The sequence below is a fragment of the Drosophila biarmipes genome, chromosome 3L (assembly GCF_025231255.1).
Source record: "Drosophila biarmipes strain raj3 chromosome 3L, RU_DBia_V1.1, whole genome shotgun sequence".
Taxonomy (NCBI): Eukaryota; Metazoa; Arthropoda; class Insecta; order Diptera; family Drosophilidae; genus Drosophila; species Drosophila biarmipes.
The window spans coordinates 5196328-5216526 of record NC_066613.1 but is presented as its reverse complement, the minus strand read 5'-3'; the positions used below and the strand labels follow the sequence as shown (position 1 = coordinate 5216526).

Genomic DNA, 20199 nt, shown 5'->3' with positions numbered 1-20199 from the left:
GCACAGGGAGAAAATGAAATCAGTTTACAATCCGATGCAGACACAGCGGGCGAGCATTTACAAACAATGAAATTCAATGCAATAACTCAAGATTCAATTGAATTTTAAGTACGCCCAGGGCCGAGCTTCTTTTTGTATCCGTAACTAGAAACTGACGATAAGCTGAGGCCTACCGACTGTCAGTCGGTCCCGCCGACGGCAATCCATCTCATCTTCGTCCGCCTGCCGCTGTGTCATTCCGCCTGTGTGTCGCGCACGCGCATAAACTTTTCGGTCCAAAGATTGAACAATCGAAGGCGTCGTCTAGCTGAGCCAGTTAGCTCCTTAAGGGGGAATTGGCCCAAAACCTCAACAGTTTTTGTGTTGTGCATGATCATATTTAATTAACTACATAATTCAGATAAAGAAAACTAATTTCGACAAGCAGAAGTTTCAGTACTTGTCCCGTGAAAACACTGTATTTAAAGAGCTTTTCCATTTTTAGAAAAATTAAAACTAATTACAGAAATATTAAGAACATGTAACCAGTTTATTTTCAACAGTTTTTTCAATTAATTATCCCATCGTTCCTAAGACAATTTGTTGGGAATCATTTTTTTGAACGTTTCTATGGAAGGCACATAGTTCTGACTATATACTACCTGCAACAGAAATAAGACTTAAGGGAAGGTTTTAACCCCATAACTTTAAAACTGATAGACTAGTTTGCATAAAAGCACTGGGACGGATGGACAAACGGACGGACAGACGAAAGGCAGACGGACGGACACGGCTAGATCGACTCGGTTAGTGACAGAAACATCTAATTCATTGCAAGATTAGTTTACTATTCCTATTAAGTTTGATTTTTTTACCGAAATGTTATGATTTGAGTGTCATTTTTAATATTGATAAATAGTAGTATCCATTTGTTTTTAAGACAAAAATATCAAGTCTTCTACAAACCAAGATTGTTTCAGTTTAACATATTAATGATCTGAGCTGACATTAAATATCGAGGCAATGACGATCCAAAATTTGTATAATAATCTAAAGTGATATTTGTGCCCATCATTCTAGTTAAGTGAAGCAGCGTAATTTCAGAAACAATTTTTTGTTATTTGAGTCTGATATTGTGGTTTACTCTTTGACTTACGCCTAAGATCCGTTTAAGAGCATTAGAGTCCGACACAAAAACCTCCGATCACCATGCCGCAGTGAAAACGCTGAAGATCAGCAGCAAAATGCTGCAACAAGAGTTCAGAGTTGTCAATAAAAATTAATTGCTATTTTATTGCCACAGAAGGCAGCTCCTGCATACAAAGTACTGAGAACGCATGGCTCTTGAATGCTCTCCAAGCCAAGCCAAGTCTGGTGTCCCCGACTATTTAATGGAACTTGAAACATAAACAACAAAAAATCTAAGAAAAAGTAAAAGGTGAAGTCAGATTTACTACGTGTTGGTGACACTTCCTAACAGTCTTACAAAAAATATTTCTATATTAAATGGAGAGGGTAAGTCAAGTGCAGCTTGAGGTCTTTACTTGTAGTTTTTTCCGTCCAGACATCCCAGTGACCCAATTTCCCAGCCCAATACAATAAAAACAAAGGCAAAACTATATTAATTCAATTTTGAGATGACTGATGCTGCAGGCACCTTAAATGTTAATAAATGCAAAACACGTGCGTTCCGAAATGAGACCAAGAAAAGAACAGCTCTAAGCTGGACCCATGAATACTTCTTGTTGTAAATCTGACGTCGAACTTCTGTCTTTTCGGCAAAAAGGCAAAAAATTTGGTAATTTTTTTAAATATGTTAACGATTTTATTTTTGACCTTTTTTTTATTGAAATTCATTAAAATGTCTTTTTTTAATTTTGTAAAATATTTAGATCTTGTTCTTACCACTTGTAGGTTGATTTCTAAAACGAAAAAATTTTATGATTATTTTCCGTTATTCTTGGGATTTAAAAAAAAAATAAAAGGTTTTATCTATCTTGATCTTAATGCTAACAGCAAAAGTATAAAGTATAGTGTATAAAATAACCTCACGTTTTCAACATACAAGTGTTTGGGTAATGACGAATGATAACTATACATTTTTCTTCAATTTTTTTTTCTTATTCGACCAAGCATCCAAAAAATTTAAAATGATCAGTGATCAGTGACCTCTGCATCGTACTTAACGAGACGTCGAATGTTCGCGATACACGACTCCCCCTAATATTGAGGAACAATTTAAAGAACATTTACGCTATGAGGAGTATTTTCTTGTACTGAGACTGGTCACACTATGCCGGCTTTCTATAAATTTACGGCGTTCGAGTCTAGTTTGATAAAGAAATTGGCCGAATAATATGCGAAATGTATCCCGTGAGCTCACAAAAGAGGTCGTGGACATTCGCCAACGAGGGTCAGCTGATGGACTTCCGCGTGGAGCAGAACAACAAGTACATCGAGAGCCATGAGGAGGAGGCGCAAGGCCGCGAGCTCGAGGAGCACTTCCTCACCCCGTCGGAGGAGCGCCTGTTGCTGAAGCAGTATGAGATTTACCTCTTCGACTTCTGCCGGCGCTTCGATCCGCCGATGCCCAAGTGCGTGGTGGGAACGGCCTTCCACTACTTCAAACGATTCTATCTGAACAACACGCCTATGGACTATCATCCCAAGGAGATTCTGTAATATCCGTTTTACTTCAAGTTTCGGTTTTCAGTGTTTTGAATGCACATACATTGCTTAAATCATCCATCGACTCGACCCTCCTTCAATTTCCGTAAACTTAACAAAAGAATAAAAAATGTGCTATCGGGGTCTCTCATACCAATATAAAATCAATCATAATTTGAAAACCGAAACAGAGACATATATGTATTAATATTAAACACAAGATCTTTTTAGGGCCACATGTGTGTTTGTCGCCTGCAAAGTGGAGGAGTTCAACGTATCTATCAACCAATTCGTCAACAACATCAAGGGCGATAGGAATAAGGCCACGGACATAGTGCTGTCAAATGAATTGCTCCTGATTGGTCAGCTTAACTATTACCTCACCATTCACAATCCATTCAGACCGATCGAAGGGTTCCTTATAGATATAAAAGTGAGTTGAACTGAATTTAAGATACTCAATATCAACTTTTTGGTTTCTTTAGACCCGCAGCAATATGCAAAATCCAGAACGGTTGCGCCCGCACATTGATAGCTTTATAGATTCCACCTTCTACACGGATGCCTGCCTTCTGCACACACCCTCGCAGATTGCCTTGGCTGCCGTTCTTCACGCTGCCAGCAGGGAACAGGAGAATCTCGATAGCTATGTGACGGATCTCCTGTTCGTATCCGCCAGGGATAAATTGCCCGGCCTCATCGATGCCGTGAGAAGTAAGATGTTGTTTTTTGACAATGGCACGTTGTTTTTAAAAATAAACCTGCTTCCCTTGACAGAAATCCGTATTATGGTAAAGCAATACCAGCAGCCTGATCGGGATAAGGTTAAGGCCATTGAAAAGAAGCTTGATAAATGCCGCAATCAGGCAAACAATCCGGACAGCGAACTGTAACTGTAATCATATAAAGCCTTTAGTTTCTGGTAACATTTATAATTTTCAACAGGTATAAGGAGCGTTTGCGTCGATTGTACACCGATGAGGATGACATGCCAGCCGAAGATGCCTCATTCCACATAGCCGATGTGAGTTCGGATACATCTGCCATGAACATAAGCCAATAGTTTTATAAATATTTATTATCGTGATTGAAGCTGTTATGTTGATGGATTTCATTAAAATTAAAATATCACGGTTTATTTTATTTAAATTTTAAATCGAATAGAGCTGACTAGAACTGACTTGCACTTTTATTTAATGTGATTACCTTTCCTGAACTTTTTCAGAGTACTGAAAACTACTTTGATTCAATATGATTTGATAGTGCCAACTGGGATGTTTTACACGTTACATTTAACATATAAATATACATATCAAAACATTTGTATTTATTTGAATATATATAACATATATTTAGCAAGGGCTTTCCTACAAAAAATCACAACGCGAATTGGGATTACTTCGCCTGCAGTCTGCGGTCACACTGCGCCAAAAGGAAAACAAAAATAGAGAGCAGTTAAACACAACAAATAAAAGGAAAACAAAATGCAGGATTTACTTCCCTCACTGGATGTCCTCTTCCTTGGATTGCCAGGTCACTATTCGGTGGCACTGATCACCCTGCTGCTGTGCGTTTTGATCGCACTCTATTTCGCCAACTTCTTCAAGGATAAAACCGTGGGTGTTGCCTAAACAAGTGACTTTTCTTGGACTGTTTTTGATTTGAAACTTGCAGGAACTGGAGGACGAGGGACTGGGAGCCGACGAACCGCGCGAAGACGAGGATTCGGAGTCGCAGACTCCCCAGGGGGAGGAAACTGACGACGACGAGGCCTACGAGGAGAACTCCACCGAGAGCGAAGTGGAGTTCATCGAGGAACAGCTACCCGGTCACAACTACAACCACCTGATGGGCCAGCTCAAGGCCAAGAGGCTTCAGCACAAGATGGAGAAGACCCTGACTCCAGGCCAGATCGAGGAAGAGCGCCGCATCGAGCGCGAGCAGCTGGCGGCCATCTTCGACCTTCTTCGCAGACAGGAGGCGGAACTGAATCTCCAGGATCGCATCAGCGATCAGGAGCTCAAGCAGCAGGTGCGGCTCTACCGCTGAAGAGAAGGGAGACGAAATCTCAGCTTACCTGAAGGCAGAAACTCGTGTGATCTATTAGTTAAATGTTTACCATTTTCCGATTTGCTACCATATGCCGCTCACTTAGTGTAGGACTGTCATTATTCAAGTAAACTAGCTTATGAGTTGTTGGTGTTGCGGTATTCAAAGAATTCCTAACGTAATTAATTTCAAAATTATTAAATACGTGTAGTAGTGAGCGTTATATGCGTTTTCTAATCGAAAAATTAAGTTTGAATAGCTTGTGAACTAATGATGTACATTTTCGATGTTTTAAGCTGCATCAACTTAACCATAAGATTTGGAAACGGCCTAAAGTGCATACTGGTAGCATAACTTAAGTACTTTCGCACATTTAGTTGCCAAATCCGTTGGTTAGTTTTAACATTCCTAGGTTTAGTTTCATTACAAAATGTATTTGTTGGATAAATAATGTAAATCTGTGTTGAAAGTTGGATGCATTTTTCAAGAACTTTTGTAACCTGTCTCGGGGTACCAGAAAATTCGACTTTAAAAATGGTTTTGAACTTCCCAAATCAGCAATATGTGTGCAGACCGGTTTTGGGATATGCTCTTAAGGTTCGGAAAGGATTTATTTTTGTCCTATGCAATTTATAAAATAAGAGCAAGAATATTATGTCTTGAGGCAGTTACACACATATGTTTCATTTGGACGGACTCCGTGGGATAAGCTACAGGGCGGGACTCGAGGCTTGGACAGGTTGGCTCTCAAACCCCTTTAAAACTTTAGACAAATTATTCGATTTTGGTGCCTGATCAATACAAACTCCCTTTGCAAAAATTTGGTATTCAATAACCTCAAGCTTGCCTCAATGTCTGAAAATTCCTTTCGAACTTTATAAAACTAGTACTAGTATTACTAATCAACACACCTTCGATTGGGCCGTTCACCCGCCTGACGTGCTAACTCCGAAATTGCTAGTACTAAAATGTTTTTAAATTCACGTGGAGCAGACATTTTGTTGCAGTTCTACACGTTCGGTTCGGTTTGTTAAACCTGTCGTTGTGGCGCCAATGCATGTTGACTATCGTTCATCGATACACCGCGTACACGGCAACCGTGTGTGACCACAAATCCGTTGACCAACACTGACTGCAGCAGAGCAGACAACAACAACATCGACGTGCGTGTTCCTCTGTGTGTGTGCGTGTGAGATTGGAAGACAATGGCTGCAGCTGCGGATCTGGTTGTTCCTACCCTTGCCAGTGAGTATAATCCGGGGGCAATTCTGACCAGCAGGTCTCCAAGATGTTGCCGAGTCCGTGGGCCATCAAAAATAGCCTTTGCCCAGGGCCGCGCCAGCGAAAAACGCCCGGAACCCCCTGACCTCGTGTTTCCTCCTGCTAATTGGGGCCACTTCTGCCAATCTCCTCCACAGTTCGCTCTAGCGTGGGCGTGGAATTGTGGTCCTCGGCGGGCCCCAAGCAGCCATACGAGCACAAGCCCCATCTGCCCCGCGAGGAGACGAAGAGCTCCCGCTCGATCTGCTTCAGCTCCGACGGCCGGTACTTCGCCTTCTCCAACGGCCAGGAGGTCAAGGTGCTCCAGGTGAGCCAGGACAACGCCGCCAGCTGGCCAGTCAAGTGCGTCCTGCCCAGGCCCAAGGCCTTCTACCTCCAGTTCTCGCCACGTGGCAGTTACCTGTGCACCTGGGAGCACTATGCCATCACCAAGGACCGGCCGGAGGGCTCGCCCAACCTGCTCGTCTACGAGGTGGCCACCGGCGCCGAGGTGTTCGCCATCGTCCAGAAGAACCAGACAGACTGGCAGCCCTCCTGGTCGGCGGACGAGTCCATCTTCGCCCTGGTCGTTGGAGGCGAGGCGCTCTTCTACGACCTCGGTGAGGGAGCAGACAAGGGATTCGCCGCAACGTCGCGCAAGATCGGAGGAAGCCGCGGCGGAATGCTGTCGCTGGGCCCTGGAAACTGTCCTCCCTTTCTGGCCTTCTATACGCCCGGCGCCAAGGGCGCTCCTTCCATGTGCAAACTTTACAAGTATCCAGCACTGGGTCAGAACCAGACCGTTGCGTGCAAGAGCTTCTTCCAGGCGGACCGCGTCGAGATGCTGTGGAACAAGCGGGGCAGCGGATTGCTGCTCCTGACCAGCACGGAGGTGGACAAGAGTGGCGCCTCGTACTACGGCAACCAGGCGGTACACTTCATGGCCACGAAAGGCGACACCTGCTCAGTGCCCCTCTCCAAGGAGGGTCCGGTCCACTGCGTCAAGTGGAGTCCCAAGGCAACTGAGTTTGTGGTCGTCTATGGGTTCATGCCTTCGAAGGCGGCCCTCTACAACCTCAAGTGCGATGTGGTCTTCGACTTCGGCGAGGGCCCGCGTAACTGCGCCTACTTCAATCCGTTCGGCAACCTCATAGTGCTCGCTGGCTTCGGCAATCTGCCCGGAGCCGTCGAGGTGTGGGATGTGTCTAAACGAGAGAAGCTGGCGAACCTAAAATGCGCCGACACCACGGTCTTTGAGTGGCATCCGAACGGAGAGTGGTTTATTACTGCCACCACGGCGCCCAGACTACGCATCAGCAACGGGTAAGCTGGTTGGACTCTGTTTACATCATAATATTAACAAAAACCTCATGCAGGTTCAAGGTGTACCACTACTCGGGTGCCCTGCTTCACGAGACCATGTGGCCGCAGGGCCAGGAGCTGCTGGGCATCGAGTGGCAGCAGTTCGCGGACAAAACATTCAGCGAGCCAAAGATCACCAAGGCAAAGCACGAGGGCATCAAATCCAGCCAACCCGAGGCCAGCAAGAAGGCCTACACACCGCCCCATCTGCGGCTATTGAAGGAGGGCAAGAATCCGGAAAAGTATCTGCCCCAGCCGAGTATTCCCGGACTGGCCCCGGCAGCAGCAGCAGGTAATACGACGCGGAAGTTTTGGCATAGGCAATACGACCTGGACAATCCGATCATGCGGCGGAGCGAGCCCGGCATGTGCCAGGTGGTGGTGGCCAATGGCCGCGAGGGTCCGCCGTCTACAGGGTCCTCGACCAGCCGCCACAACCGGCGCTACCGGCCCTACCAGCACAAACGCTACTAGGTTCACAGATTCACGAAGCTTGTCAGCTATTTCACCCCTCCACACATTATCAGTATTAACATGCCATTAGGATTAGGGATTGACGCGGCCGTAAGTAGGCTCGGCTGTGTGTTTGCTAATTGCTGTTTGCATTTCTATTTCGCCTGCAGGTGGTGCCAATGGTAACAAAAGGAACAACAAGAACAAGCAGCGGAGCGCTAAGAAGGATGTTAACGTGAACGGCGGCGATGCGGATTCTGTCCCAACCGAAGGGGCTGAGCCAGGGGATCTGGGTGCTCGACAGTCACCCGTTTCGGTGCCTAAAGCGGAGCAGAGGCAGCAGCCCACTCCCAGACCAAAGTACCAGCAGAACGACGCCGCCGATCAGCAAGAGAACCCCCAGGGACAGGGCCAAGCCAATGGGCAGAACATCAGCGAGAAGGAGCGCAAGATCCGCAGCGTCGCCAAGAAGCTGTCGGACATCAAGAAGCTGAAGGTCCGCCGCAGTCAGGGCGAGAGCCTGGAGCTGAACCAATTAAACAAGATTAAGATGGAAACACAGTACCTGGACGAGCTCAAGGCTCTCAAGTTGTCTGCCTAGGAGGACGATGAAAGCGATGGCGACGACGGCGGCGAGAAGAAGGATAAGGATGCGAGGAGTAATTGCTCTTGTGATTGTGATACACCACCTCTTCTCAGCTCCACTCCATTTCCACCTCCTGTCCGTCCCCTTCCTGCTGTTTTACGCTCATTTTGTGGCCCCATTTGCCGCAATAAGTTTCTAGTTAAAAACATTTTTCTACTATTGTGATTTCTTAACTATTTTGGCAAAACAGTCACTCCCAAACAACAAATTTATGTACCAAATTGTGCTACTGAGTAAATAAAGATGTTTCCACCAAGGCCTATGTTCAGAGTGTGGGATTCACTGCTCCCAATTCGATTTCTTCTTGATAAACTTCTCCTCACCGTTTTCCTGGACGGCCACATAGTATCCCAGACTCTCGTACTTGTACCGCATGTAGGCGATGTAACCGAAGACCCCGGCAAAAGCGCTCAGACCCAGGCCCATGATGATTTTGTTCTGAGAATTGTAATGGGTGGAGTAGTCCAATGGTTGGTAATATCTCCAGTTTAAATTGTCTCCTTACCGGCTTCGTGTACAGCTCAAAGTTGATCAGACGGAAGACTCCGGTGCTTCGCATAGAGCGGATGCCATCGCCCGGACTCTGTTGCTTTCCCTCGCTCATCGTGATTCCTAACTCCACTCAACTACCAGGGAATTTATTGCACAATGAATTTGTAAATATAAACATGTGAAAGGAGTGGAACAGTGTGACCCTTGAAGCGGGAAATACCTGTCGTTCAGCTACAGTGAAGCTTGCAGTGGTTAGACCTCAGCTGTCCCATGCAGCGTTCGGAAAGAATTGTTTACACATTTGGGTCAGAAGTACTAGTGGCAAAGAACGTTAGTTCATATTAACTTTATCCTCTGTTTTTTATAATTATATTTATTGTTCAATATAATGTAATGGGATTTTCATATAGCTCGTGGGTTCGTTTGAAAAGGAAAATAGTGTCTGAATATCAAATAACAATTGTGTATTAAGAATACAGAAACTTTATTAAACAAAAAAGGTTTAAAAATATGTTGTCCGCTGTCCTCATTTTAAATTACAGGCACGAAATAATATTAAAGACAATACCAAGTGGCAAGGTCCCATTTTTTCTGAAACAGCTGACTCCCAGCATATTAACCATTAACGTAGAATATTATTTCGAGAGAACAGCTGTCAATGATTTCTAAGCAAACAACAAACAAAAATGAATTTAAATCGCGCCATTTACCTTCATTCGATGGAGGACTCTGATGAAGAAGTAGCAGTAAGGCCCCGGAAACCTAGAGTTTATAAAACCAGACCCAACTTTTTTGAGGACATGGAGGACGATGAGTTCGTGTCTAAGTTCCGAGTTTCGAAGGCTACCTGCTCCCTACTTTTGAAGAAAATAGGAAAGAAGATGGAGCACCTAACATCAAGGTAACAGACTGTTTTACGTTGAAAGTACCATATCCTAACGCATTTTGTCTTCCCAGGAACTATGCCCTGAGTCCCGATGAAAAACTGCTGTTGGCCCTACGATTCTATGCCTGCCGAAATTTTTTAGAGGCCGTTGGTGATGAGCACAAGTTGAGTACATCCTCGGCGTGTCGAGCGGTTAAGGAAGTTTCTCTGAACATAGCCGCGCTGTCCAGAGAATACATCAAGTTCGGGGATCCCGAAGAAGTCGTAGAGGATTTCGAAAGAATATCTAAATTCCCCAACGTGATGGGCGCTGTCGGCTGCACACACATTCGGATTAAATCTCCAGGTCAGCCCCAAGATGAAGCGCTTCGCAACCGAAAAGGACACTTTTCACTTAATGTGCAGGCGGTTTCGAATGCAGAGTTGATCATTCAGGATTTGGTCGCAAGATGGCCGGGCTCCACCCATAATCACACCATCTTTGACAACAGTCGATTGAAGCACAGGTGGGAGTCCGGGGAATTCGAAAATAACTTCCTTTTGGGAAAGGGTTACGCATCAAGCAAATATATGATGACCCCCGTCAAAAATCCTAGCACAGAGGCGGAAAAACATTACAATGTGTCCCAGCTCTCGGCCCACAACGCCATTTCCAGATGTTTTGAGGTTTGGAAACAACGATTTCCCGTGTTGTCCTACGGAATGCGAATCAATATTGATACTGCGAAAGTGGTGATCGTCGCATGTGCTGTGCTCCACAACATTGCCATCCAGGAAAAAGACCCACTGCCTCCAGCCCCTATCGAGCAGGATGTGGCTCTCGACAGGCTTGAGGAGGACGAGGAATTTGATGAACAAGTACATGTCGTGGATGAGCTTTATAGAAACAATTTAATTAGTAAATATTTTGAGAGGTGATACTATTAGCATAGGTCTTAGGGTAGGTTTTAAGAATAATCGGCATCATTCCTTCGGAGGGTCCTGCAAAAGTGTAATAATAGTAAAGTAGCATTTACTTTTTAACATATATATGAAAGTTTTGGTTCCTTACGATAAGTCTTCTTTTTTTTTCTGCGATTTCTAGGTAAAGCAACTCCCGCTTCGCACTTAATGTTTCCATTTCCTCCAGATGCTTTTCCTGTGCTCGTACATTTTCTTGTTCATAGAAATTACGCTGGGCCCTTATCAAAAGTAATTTTTCCTCTTGAAATAGACTGCCGAAATCACGTTTTCTTGGCTGTGTTCTTCCACTTGGAGGGGCAACCAGTGTCGCCTCAAAGGCTATAGGAGTTTTAGGTTTGCAAGTCCGATTCTCAGGCGAGCTCTCCTCGTTGAACTCGATTATGTCTCCAGTCGATCCCTCAGTCTGCAGCTCATTCATAATACCTACAAATATTTCGATTAGAAGAGATCCATCCTGAGATACAATAAACGCTCCATTCTTACAGTCGCTGTCTGAGTTTTCGTCGCCAGAGTCCTCATCCCCAAGAATTAGTCGGAGTTTTTCGGAAACCGTTGGCTTTGTGGGAGGCTGTCCGTACGGCAGCCCAGCTGCAAGTTTCTTCTTCAAGGCTTCGTACTTCGATCGTAGGCTGAGCGCACTGCGCTGAACGCCCGATTTGCTGGCATAGGTGGCCGCCAGATTCTCCCACGCCAGCTCCTTTTCCTTCCAGGTCACGCCATCATTTTTCTTATTTTCGAAAATATGTCTCTGCTCGGCCGCCAAAGTGATGAGCAAAAACTCTTCTTCCGTGCTAAAATTTTGACCACGCTTAAATTTGTTTCGTTGGCTATTCATTTTCACTGTGGTTCAAACCACTCTGAGAATTCTCTCAAGCGTTGGTTTCTGGACAAGATCCTGATTTGACTTTAAAATGAAATATACTTAATCTTTTGGTCAGACAAGGTAGCAGATATCAAAGAAGCATTAGTTAGTTGCTTTGTTTTGATTCACTTTCGGTAAACTAGCTTTAATCCAGAACAACGCAGAATACCTCTCAGTTAAGATTATACCTGTTAGTTAAATGAAAGCAGATGTTATTGTTTGCCAGTCACAGTGAACATTTTGTTAGGGGTATTCCCGTCGCCTAGCTTTTTTATAGCTAAATGTTATTAATGGTCAGATTCTTAACTTATATTTACTATTTCGAACCGTCACTAAGTATATTAATATTTCTTGTTGCTAATGACAATCGGTACAGACTAATCTGGGTACTCAGAAATCGAATTTAATTTCAAGATTCTAGTAAACACGGCTTTGGAATTCCCTTTTGAGTTTTCGCAAAAAATTTTAGTTTTTGTTTTACTTGCTCTAGTTTTCAGAAATTTGTATAGCCTTGCAGAGGAGACGTTTCCGACCCCATGAAGTATATATGTATCCTTGATCAGAGTCACTAGAGGAGTCGATCCAGCCATGTCCGTCTGTCTGTCCGTTTCTACGCAAACTAGTCTCTCAGTTTTAGAGCTATTGGGCTGAAACTTTACAAAAAGTCTTCTTTCTATTGCAGGTAGTATATATGTAAGTCGGAATCAGCCGGATCGGACAACAAAATCTTATAGCTCCCTTGAAACTAGCGGGGAAAAGATTAAACAAAAACGATATCTTCGGTGTTTTTTAACAACTTCCTACGCTAGGAAATAACACTTTTTAATTGCTTTTGAATTTCAAATTAAATTTTCTTAAAATCGGACGACTTATCATATATCGGTAAAATAATTTGAAAAAATTATATCTTCGGTGTTTTTTTTCACATATAACGTCCTACGCTTTAACATTTTTTAATTAGTATTGAATTTCGAATTAAATTTTATCAAACTCGGACGAATATTTCACATAGCTGCCATAGAAACGATCGGAAAATTATTCGGAAAATATGAAAAAATTATACCTTCGTGTTTTTTCACATATAAGAATTTCGAATTAAATTTAATAAAAATCGGGTTACTTTAACATATATGTGACAAAAAAATGGTCTTATAAAAATAATGAAATAATTTTTTTTTTAATACCACTGAAGTCAGCAACAATCCTTAAAAATTTCCCATGGTGTTACTATAGTTGATTGTTTCTTATAACTGCAAGGATAAAAAAAACTTCGGCTTGCCAAAGTTAACTTCCTTTCTTGTTGGTTTTATTTTCGGCGTACGAATTTTCTATTTTCTCACCTATTCTTCCTACCTAGACTGTAGGCCTTTAACAAAACGAACATTTTGGTTGCTTAAGAGTATATTATGGGTACCATATCCACTGTAAGTATGGCAAAGTATGGCACTGTAAATATCCGCATTTTTTTCAGTTGCGATTAAGAATAATTTCAACTTTGAAAAGTAGCTGTTCATGTAAAAGATTTAAGGAGTGTAGGAAAAGCTTGTAGGCCACTTCAATCAGATCGAAGTTACGCGAGTGATTGACACCTCTAGCCCCATTTATGATATGGAAACAATAAACCACTTTTCTCTTTTGTGCAACATAATTTTTAATAATAAATATTTTATGTATCTATATTTGTATATTTACATATGTATTTTAAGGGCAGTCAAATTCAAACTGATAGCCGCGGTCCACAAAGCTTAGGCCCCTTTCTGAATCGACGGGAAAGTCGGCTGTAAAAACAATATACCCCCGATATTCCGGGGAGCTTTTGAGATTCTGCAGGGGATAAATTAATTAGACATAGTGCAATTTTAGTCAGAAAAGAGTTACCGCTTTATCCACAAAATCCTCGAACCCACTGAGTTCATAGTAGAGCTGCAGAGGGGGAGACCGTCCGAATCCTGGCTTTTGCTTGTACGGTTCTCGCTGCTTAAGGACACTCAGGGCGCGGAATAAGAAGTTCGGCGTAAGATCGCGACAGTAGGACACGTCAAGATGTTCTAAGCTTGGACAGAGTTCCACGAATCTAAGCAGAATATCGTCGCTCAGGTCGTTCCAGTTGCGGAGGCAGAGAAGCTGAAGGTCTGCCATACAGGTGTAGCGCTCAAGGTAGTCTGCCGGGTGGGTCCAGCTGCAAATAGCCATGCGCCTCAGCCTGCGATGCGTCCAAATGGGCAGCTTTTCATCCCAGCCCGGTTCCAGCGGCATATAGTAGCCGTCCACCGCAAATCCCACGATATCCTTTGCCTTCCGCTCCATGATCTCGAAGAACTCGCTGACTTCTCGGATCTTGTGGTCATAGCTGTCCGGACTGACCAGTGGTGGGATGTGCCACTCGTTGTCCAGTAGAACCACAAGCTTCCTGAGGGAGGGCAGCTCTAGAACGGCAGGCAGAACTGGCTTTAAGGTGGCCAGATTTAGCTTAAGAACGGCGAGGTTCCTAAGGCTCGGCAGGCAGTTCCCCAGCTGAAGTTTGCTGATCATGTCGTACGTCCGAATGTCCAGAACCCGCAGATCATGCAGCTTGCTGTGGGGCAAAGGGAAAGTGAGCTGTGAAACATCCAGCACCTGTAGATTCCTACTTACTTGCACACCTCCTCCAGGTTCTCTTGCTGCAGCTCATACGCCTTGTGCTGATCTTCGTAGAGGTGCAACTCTTGCAGATGCTGGAAGTGGGACAGATACCGCCCATCTATGGGCGTGGTAAGGCGCAACTTGCGCAGTCCCGGCAGCAAATGAGCAAGTTTGCGGATACTCCGGTTCGATGGATAGCAGTCCACGTCCTCGGGATCGTAGTAAAAGCTGGACACCAGGGGCAGCTCCGCAATGTGCATTTCGTCCAGATCCTTCAAAACGGCGCACAGGCAGCTGCTGACCGACATCTCCTTAATGTGCGATCGCATCTGGGTGAGGAAGTAGACCAGATCTTCATAGTTGGGGAGCAGTTCCCGCCACTTGTCCAGATCGAGGTGCTCGTAGGCACGGCTGGTGCGCCACTTAGCCAGGCAGATGTGCTGAAATCGCTGGCAGCTTTTTGCAAAGGACACTTCGGTCGGCAGGTCCTGCAGGCGGTCGAAGATCTCGTCCAGACAGTCGTCGTTCAGCCGCAGGATCTGGGCAACCGGCTTGGCAGCCATGGCCTTTTTACCGGATCGGGCTTACGGCCTTCTGGGTTTTGCGCGAGTCAAGGTATCTTATATATTTCTACGCCTAGGGGCAGTTTTCGGATCCTTTTAGGCACGACAACTCAATTGAATAACAAACAAAATACGACACTTCCTTCGCCCTCCCCCTGCAGTGTGACCGAAGGTGGAGTGCTGAAACATACTCTTAAACCAACAAATTTAGGGTCACCCAACCATTGTTAGCTATTTAAATATTTATTTATTTGCTGAATCTTTGAGTATAGATTATGCACTTACCGGGTCTATAAAATTAAAATTGTCAGAAATGTAAAAAATTTGTGAACTGCGTTGTTGATGGAAAAGAATATTTACTGTGCTACATGTGTTGAAAAACGTTTCAAAGCCGAGAGAAGCAGGGTGGCCAGACCGCTGCTGCCGGCGTGTGCTGCCATACTGCCGAAAACTTAAAACACGTGTGTGTGCGCATTCTTTTTTGTGTGGACGAGCGTGCGGCTAGGAATTAAGTGCGGACGGAAAATATAGAGAAATAGTTTGAACAATCATGACGGACCTGCTGAAGTTAAGCGATGCGATTGTTCTGGAGTACCTGCAGTCGAAGGACAAGAACCTGGCCAAGGTTTTCCAGCAGAAGACGAAGGCGGTAAGTGTCAGTGCAAGGCGGCAAGTGCAATGTGTTCGATTCGACTGCACCGAAAACGTGGGCATCGGCACGCGCGGAGCAGGACAAGGAAGCAGGACTCCCGATCAGTCCAACGGTTCCCTTTTGAGCCGCCCACTTGTTAAAGCAAACCGCCTCGCTGACCACGTGTTCACTAACCAACATCTCTCTCTTTCCAACCCCCCCAGGCTAGCGTAGCTAAAAACACGCCGAAGCTGAGTGAGATTCTGCAGTTCTACCAGACCAAGAGCACCACGAAGATCCCGGCCATCAAGGCGACGGCGGCGGATAGCAGCGATGATAGCGACTCTGACTCAGAGGCGGAAGAGACAGCTAAGAAGCCAGCAGCTCCACTGACAAACGGCAAGGCAGCAAAGAAGGCAGCCTCTTCCAGCAGCGAGGACAGCGATTCGGACGTGGAGAAGCCTGCGACAAAGGCCATTCCGACCAAGGCTGCTCCCGCTGCCAAGAAGGCAGACTCCTCCAGCGAGGACAGCTCCTCGGAGGACGAGGCACCCAAGAAGGCGGCGACACCAGCCAAGCCAGCTCCAGCCAAGGCGACTCCTAAGAAGGCTGCATCGAGCAGTGAGGATAGCAGTTCCGAGGAGGAGGCAAAGCCCGCCGCTAAGGTCACACCGGCTAAGGCTGCACCTGCCAAGAAAGCCGCTTCTAGCAGCGAAGACAGCAGCTCAGAGGAGGAGGCGAAACCAGCCGCCAAGCCTGCAGCCAAGGCTGCACCGGCCAAGAAAGCGGCATCTTCAAGCGATGATAGCGACTCCGATGACGAGCCTGCAGCCAAGAAGCCTGCGATCCAGGCTGCAGCCAAACCAGCCGATTCCAGCAGCGAGGAAAGCGACTCCGATGATGATAAGAAACCCGCAGTAAAGGCTCCCGCGAAGGCAGCCCCAGCCAAAAAGGCCGCTTCTTCTAGCGACGACAGCTCCTCGGAAGACGAGGCGCCTAAGAAGGCGGCAGTTCCAGCAAAGGCTACTCCCGCAAAGGCTGCTCCCGCCAAGAAGGCTGATAGCTCCAGTGAGGACAGTTCTTCAGAGGACGAGGCACCCAAGAAGTCGGCTCCAGTCAAGGCGGCTCCAGCTAAGAAGGCTGCTTCCTCCAGTGATGACAGTTCCTCGGAAGACGAGGCTCCCAAGAAGGTAGCTGCCGCACCAAAGGCAACACCAGCCAAAAAGGCCGACACATCCAGCGAAGACAGCGACTCTGATGAGGAGGAGCCTCCTAAGAAACCGGCGGCCAAGCCTGCTGCAAAGGTTACTCCCGCCAAGAAAGTCGATTCAGAGGATTCGTCGGACGATAGCGACAGCTCTGAGGATGAGAAACCGGCCAAGGCTGCTCCCAAGGCTCCGGCCAAGGCTGCCGCCTCAAGCAGCGAGGACTCTAGCGACGATGAGACGCCGGCGGTGAAGCCAGCTGTGAAGAAGACTGCTGTTCCCGCAAAGAAGGAGGAGAGTAGCAGCGACGACAGTGACACTGGCGAAGAGGCCGGCGAGGTCAAGCCCCAGGCTGTGGCCAACGGCGGAGCGAAGTCCGGTCAGAAGCGCAAGTTAAGTGGTGGAGACCAGGATGAGGCTACCCCGAACAAGAAATACAGCAACTTTGTCAAATCCGGAGATCAACAGGTAAATCGGGGTTCCTTACTAAGGGTCGTTATGTTGCAGTTATCTGCTGCCCGAAAGTTCTTCATATACAACGACCCATATTTGAAAATGCTTTTTAAACTAATGTACACTATTTAAGTAATAGAATTCTCGTTCAATATTTGGTAAAAATTAAGAGGTAGTCAAAATCCTGTCTCATTTAAAAACAGCGCGAATTCCACCACTTGTCCGAATCCTGAACCGACGGTTCATATTTTACTTATTTGCCATTCGCAGAAGAATGATTTTACCTCCACACCCAACAACAACTACACCCGAAACAGTCAGCACAACAATAGCGGAGGGGGAAGTGGCCGACGGTCACCTTTCCGAAGAGTTCGCACCGAGGATGTGGTGGTGGACTCCCGAGTCCAGGACATGTCTTTCGAGGCGAAGGTGAGTGCCGCAATGGATTTGAGTCGCGCGTGTGGGTGTGTGTGTGTTTGGGGAAAAGGCTCAGGAGCAGGCGAAGATTAGGGGTTTTTCTGAGAGGCCGAGAGAGGCGGACACACAAATTAGCAAGATGCGCCGCGTAGAAAACTCAAATCACTTGTGGCACTTTCCTGATTTATTTTGAACATGCATTTCAAATCGTTGCTAATTTGTGGTTCGCCTCTTTGGCGTTTCTTTTCCTTTCAGGACAGCGGCTTCAAGAAGCACAACAACGGGCGTGGCGGCAGGGGCGGCTCAGGTTTCTCCGGACGCCCGGATCGCAGCACTTGGGAGACCAACAAGAACAACGGGGAGGCTGGCGGTGAAGGAGGCGGCTTCAAGAAGATTGGCGATCGCAAGAGCTTCGGAGGCTTTGACAACAACCAGCGAGGAGGCCGAGGCGGTGGCGGACGTGGAGGTGGCGGCCGAGGAGGCGGTGGTGGCTTCGGCGGACGTGGAGGTGGTGGCCGTGGAGGCGGCGGTGGCTTCGGAGGACGTGGCGGAGGCGGCCGTGGAGGTGGTGGCGGTTTTGGCGGACGGGGCGGTGGTGGCCGTGGGGGCGGCCGCGGCGGTGGATTCGGCAACAAATCGTTCGACTCGTCGGCGCCCAAGCCTAACAAGAAGATCACCTTCGATAATTAAAAATAGCTTAGTTACCGCCACCCACCCGCAAACACACACACATTTGCAGTTATGTTATCGAATTAACCTGTTTATATTATTTGCAAACCACGATAGAAAAACGCGGCCGGATCTTGGGGTGAGAGGGCCAACAAAGACCTGAAGCACACGCGCGGCAAGTCCTTCAAACACGAGAAGACCAAGAAGAAGCGCGGCAGCTATCGAGGCGGCCAAATTGACATAGGAGTCAATTCAATAAAATTTGACTAGACTTATACATACACTATGAAATAATCAATATTCTACGGATACTTTTAGTCTGTAAGCATAGGAGTAACTATGTAGAATAGTTCCTTTATGCAATAATTTCGACAACTTGTAAACTCTTTCCAACTTTTAATTTGACTCGAGGTAGTCCGCACATTCCGAGTGCTGCGAAAATTTTCTCCAACTTTTATGGAAAAAATTTGAGTAGCGCCTCGGAATGAATCCTAAGGACAGTAAACCCTGACCTGGCAAATTTTAGTCACATTTTAAATAATGGTCATTACGACTTTACCGGACTAAAAATTTTCCTTTTCTGACCGCTCTAGATGTAAACGGAATACTTCCTATAAACCTTTTTAGACGTAAATCCTTATACATTTTATTTGTATTGCCTTTATGTAACCAATATCGTTATTCTTTATTTAAAAAGGTTTATTAGAAATCGAAAATAACACCCATCGGATTGCCAGTCGCTTGAGCAAACAGGGCTGACTAATACGATTGGTGTTCAATACATTTCCCGTTAATTTGTGGTGATAACCAGCTTTTGGTTCAAAAAAGTAACAATGTAAGATCCAGTCAGAACTTCAATACTTCAAAGTTTAGATCGCAAATTTGTCCAAATGGACAAACCCTAAAATTAGTTCAAGTTAAGTAAAATGGAAAGAAAAATACATGTATTTTTAAAAACTAAACCGATTGTAGTTTTTTATCCAGAAATGTCAGCGATCCAGTGAACCAATATTTATACCCTTGCAGGAGGGTATAGTGATTTCAGCCAGAAGTCAGAAGTTTGCAACGCAGTGAAGGAGACGTTTCCGACCCCATGAAATATATATATTATTGATTAGCTTCACTAGACGAGTCGATCTAGCCATGTCCGTCCGTCTGTCTGTCCGTTTCTACGCAAACTAGTCTCTCAGTTTTGAAGCTATCGGGCTGAAACTTTCCTAAGTCTTCTTTCTATTGTATGTAGTATATAGTCGGAACCAGCCGGATCGCACAACTATATCTTATAGCTCCCTTGGAACTATTGGGGAAAAATTGAACAAAAATTATATCTTCGGTGTTTTTTAACATATTACCTCCTACGCTTGGAATAACATTTTTTATTTAGTTCTGAATTTCGAACTAAATTTTATCAAAATCGGACGACTTTATCATATAGCTGCTATGGGAACGATCGGAAAACTGGTGGGAAAATAATATGAAATAAATTATGGCTTTGGTTCTTTTTGAAATATAACCTTCTAAGGTTGAAAATAACAATTTTCCATTAGTTCTGAATTTCGAATTAAATTCGATCAAAATCGGACGACTATATCATATAGCTGTCATAGGAGCGATCGGAAACTTGGTGGGAAAATAATATGAAACAAATTATAGCTTTGGGGTTTTTTGACATATTATCTTATAATATTGGGAAAATAATATTGTATGTTTCAAAGAATTTCGAATTCATTTTAATAAAAATTAGACTACTTTAACATATAGATGTCAAAAAAATTATCTGAAAAAAATAATGAAATAATTTGTTTTTTAATATCACTGAAGTCAGCAACACGCACATGTAACTAAAGTGGATTATTTCTTATAACTGCAAGGGTATAAAAACTTCGGCTTGCCGAAGTTAACTTCCTTTCTTGTTTTATGTAATACCGAAAATTTTGCGTTTATAATTTTGCAGACGGTAACAAAATTTCAAATATGTGTGATTTAAAATAGAAAAGTTTCTAACAAAAAAGTTCAAAGT

At 45.1% G+C, this 20199-nt stretch overlaps 8 protein-coding genes across 11 annotated transcripts; 5 read left to right on the top strand and 3 right to left on the bottom strand.

The window, feature by feature from the left end:
• The first annotated feature begins 2258 nt into the window (after positions 1 to 2258).
• On the top strand, positions 2259 to 3816 carry LOC108030918 (cyclin-H). The gene is made up of 5 exons (XM_017104113.3): positions 2259 to 2657; positions 2878 to 3079; positions 3132 to 3360; positions 3424 to 3535; positions 3592 to 3816. Exons 1-5 carry the CDS (start codon positions 2344 to 2346, stop codon positions 3707 to 3709), a joined length of 975 nt encoding a protein of 324 aa, XP_016959602.1. The 5' UTR covers positions 2259 to 2343; the 3' UTR covers positions 3710 to 3816.
• Positions 3817 to 4042: 226 nt separating this feature from the next.
• On the top strand, positions 4043 to 5164 carry LOC108030919 (matrix-remodeling-associated protein 7). Its single transcript, XM_017104114.2, has 2 exons — positions 4043 to 4262; positions 4321 to 5164. The coding sequence occupies exons 1-2, from the start codon at positions 4131 to 4133 to the stop codon at positions 4693 to 4695; spliced, it is 507 nt and encodes a 168-aa protein (XP_016959603.1). The 5' UTR covers positions 4043 to 4130; the 3' UTR covers positions 4696 to 5164.
• Positions 5165 to 5628: 464 nt separating this feature from the next.
• Positions 5629 to 8708, top strand: LOC108030897 (eukaryotic translation initiation factor 2A). 2 transcript variants are annotated; one of them, XR_001768534.3, is made up of 4 exons: positions 5629 to 5940; positions 6114 to 7278; positions 7332 to 7881; positions 7941 to 7985. XR_001768534.3 is itself a non-coding variant. In XM_017104073.3 (4 exons), exons 1-4 carry the CDS (start codon positions 5901 to 5903, stop codon positions 8369 to 8371), a joined length of 1914 nt encoding a protein of 637 aa, XP_016959562.1. In that variant the 5' UTR covers positions 5639 to 5900; the 3' UTR covers positions 8372 to 8708. The 2 variants fall into 2 exon arrangements, 1 of the variants encoding a protein (XP_016959562.1); XM_017104073.3 differs by having other exon boundaries at positions 5639 to 5940; positions 7332 to 7609; positions 7941 to 8708.
• LOC108030898 (small integral membrane protein 8) lies at positions 8565 to 9114 on the bottom strand. The gene is made up of 2 exons (XM_017104074.3): positions 8922 to 9114; positions 8565 to 8854 (listed from the first exon to the last, which is right to left on the bottom strand). Exons 1-2 carry the CDS (start codon positions 9018 to 9020, stop codon positions 8696 to 8698), a joined length of 258 nt encoding a protein of 85 aa, XP_016959563.1. The 5' UTR covers positions 9021 to 9114; the 3' UTR covers positions 8565 to 8695.
• A 407-nt stretch (positions 9115 to 9521) lies between these two features.
• On the top strand, positions 9522 to 10844 carry LOC108030929 (putative nuclease HARBI1). The gene is made up of 2 exons (XM_017104123.3): positions 9522 to 9809; positions 9866 to 10844. The coding sequence occupies exons 1-2, from the start codon at positions 9595 to 9597 to the stop codon at positions 10710 to 10712; spliced, it is 1062 nt and encodes a 353-aa protein (XP_016959612.3). The 5' UTR covers positions 9522 to 9594; the 3' UTR covers positions 10713 to 10844.
• Positions 10667 to 11816, bottom strand: LOC108030930 (uncharacterized). The gene is made up of 3 exons (XM_050885938.1): positions 11241 to 11816; positions 10846 to 11180; positions 10667 to 10775 (listed from the first exon to the last, which is right to left on the bottom strand). The coding sequence occupies exons 1-3, from the start codon at positions 11590 to 11592 to the stop codon at positions 10758 to 10760; spliced, it is 705 nt and encodes a 234-aa protein (XP_050741895.1). The 5' UTR covers positions 11593 to 11816; the 3' UTR covers positions 10667 to 10757.
• A 1434-nt stretch (positions 11817 to 13250) lies between these two features.
• On the bottom strand, positions 13251 to 15170 carry LOC108030859 (uncharacterized). The gene is made up of 4 exons (XM_017104002.3): positions 15090 to 15170; positions 14254 to 15035; positions 13498 to 14194; positions 13251 to 13443 (listed from the first exon to the last, which is right to left on the bottom strand). The coding sequence occupies exons 2-4, from the start codon at positions 14802 to 14804 to the stop codon at positions 13321 to 13323; spliced, it is 1371 nt and encodes a 456-aa protein (XP_016959491.1). The 5' UTR covers positions 14805 to 15035; positions 15090 to 15170; the 3' UTR covers positions 13251 to 13320.
• Positions 15171 to 15245: 75 nt separating this feature from the next.
• Positions 15246 to 19141, top strand: LOC108030857 (nucleolar protein dao-5). Of its 3 annotated transcripts, none has more exons than XM_017104001.3 (4): positions 15246 to 15453; positions 15660 to 17108; positions 17364 to 17522; positions 17766 to 18414. In XM_017104001.3, exons 1-4 carry the CDS (start codon positions 15355 to 15357, stop codon positions 18198 to 18200), a joined length of 2142 nt encoding a protein of 713 aa, XP_016959490.1. In that variant the 5' UTR covers positions 15246 to 15354; the 3' UTR covers positions 18201 to 18414. The 3 variants fall into 3 exon arrangements, with proteins under 3 accessions (XP_016959490.1, XP_016959488.1, XP_016959489.1); XM_017104000.3 differs by having other exon boundaries at positions 15250 to 15453; positions 18297 to 19141; XM_017103999.2 differs by lacking the exon at positions 17364 to 17522 and having other exon boundaries at positions 15248 to 15453; positions 17766 to 18456.
• The last annotated feature ends 1058 nt before the right edge of the window (positions 19142 to 20199 follow it).

Coding starts and splice junctions, on each gene's coding strand:
- LOC108030918 (XM_017104113.3), top strand. CDS start 2,344: ATGTATCCCGTGAGCTCACAAAAGAGGTCGTGGACATTCGCCAACGAG. Junction 3,080..3,131: donor GGTTCCTTATAGATATAAAA/GTGAGTTGAACT, acceptor TGGTTTCTTTAG/ACCCGCAGCAATATGCAAAA. Junction 3,361..3,423: donor CCTCATCGATGCCGTGAGAA/GTAAGATGTTGT, acceptor TTCCCTTGACAG/AAATCCGTATTATGGTAAAG.
- LOC108030919 (XM_017104114.2), top strand. CDS start 4,131: ATGCAGGATTTACTTCCCTCACTGGATGTCCTCTTCCTTGGATTGCCA. Junction 4,263..4,320: donor ACTTCTTCAAGGATAAAACC/GTGGGTGTTGCC, acceptor TGAAACTTGCAG/GAACTGGAGGACGAGGGACT.
- LOC108030897 (XM_017104073.3), top strand. CDS start 5,901: ATGGCTGCAGCTGCGGATCTGGTTGTTCCTACCCTTGCCA. Junction 7,279..7,331: donor AGACTACGCATCAGCAACGG/GTAAGCTGGTTG, acceptor AACCTCATGCAG/GTTCAAGGTGTACCACTACT. Junction 7,610..7,940: donor GGCCCCGGCAGCAGCAGCAG/GTAATACGACGC, acceptor TTTCGCCTGCAG/GTGGTGCCAATGGTAACAAA.
- LOC108030898 (XM_017104074.3), bottom strand. CDS start 9,020: ATGAGCGAGGGAAAGCAACAGAGTCCGGGCGATGGCATCCGCTCTATG. Junction 8,855..8,921: donor TTGAGCTGTACACGAAGCCG/GTAAGGAGACAA, acceptor TACAATTCTCAG/AACAAAATCATCATGGGCCT.
- LOC108030929 (XM_017104123.3), top strand. CDS start 9,595: ATGAATTTAAATCGCGCCATTTACCTTCATTCGATGGAGGACTCTGAT. Junction 9,810..9,865: donor ATGGAGCACCTAACATCAAG/GTAACAGACTGT, acceptor TTGTCTTCCCAG/GAACTATGCCCTGAGTCCCG.
- LOC108030930 (XM_050885938.1), bottom strand. CDS start 11,592: ATGAATAGCCAACGAAACAAATTTAAGCGTGGTCAAAATTTTAGCACG. Junction 11,181..11,240: donor CGAAAACTCAGACAGCGACT/GTAAGAATGGAG, acceptor AAATATTTGTAG/GTATTATGAATGAGCTGCAG.
- LOC108030859 (XM_017104002.3), bottom strand. CDS start 14,804: ATGGCTGCCAAGCCGGTTGCCCAGATCCTGCGGCTGAACGACGACTGT. Junction 14,195..14,253: donor AACCTGGAGGAGGTGTGCAA/GTAAGTAGGAAT, acceptor TTTGCCCCACAG/CAAGCTGCATGATCTGCGGG. Junction 13,444..13,497: donor AGGATTTTGTGGATAAAGCG/GTAACTCTTTTC, acceptor TATCCCCTGCAG/AATCTCAAAAGCTCCCCGGA.
- LOC108030857 (XM_017104001.3), top strand. CDS start 15,355: ATGACGGACCTGCTGAAGTTAAGCGATGCGATTGTTCTGGAGTACCTG. Junction 15,454..15,659: donor TCCAGCAGAAGACGAAGGCG/GTAAGTGTCAGT, acceptor CAACCCCCCCAG/GCTAGCGTAGCTAAAAACAC. Junction 17,523..17,765: donor ACATGTCTTTCGAGGCGAAG/GTGAGTGCCGCA, acceptor TTTTCCTTTCAG/GACAGCGGCTTCAAGAAGCA.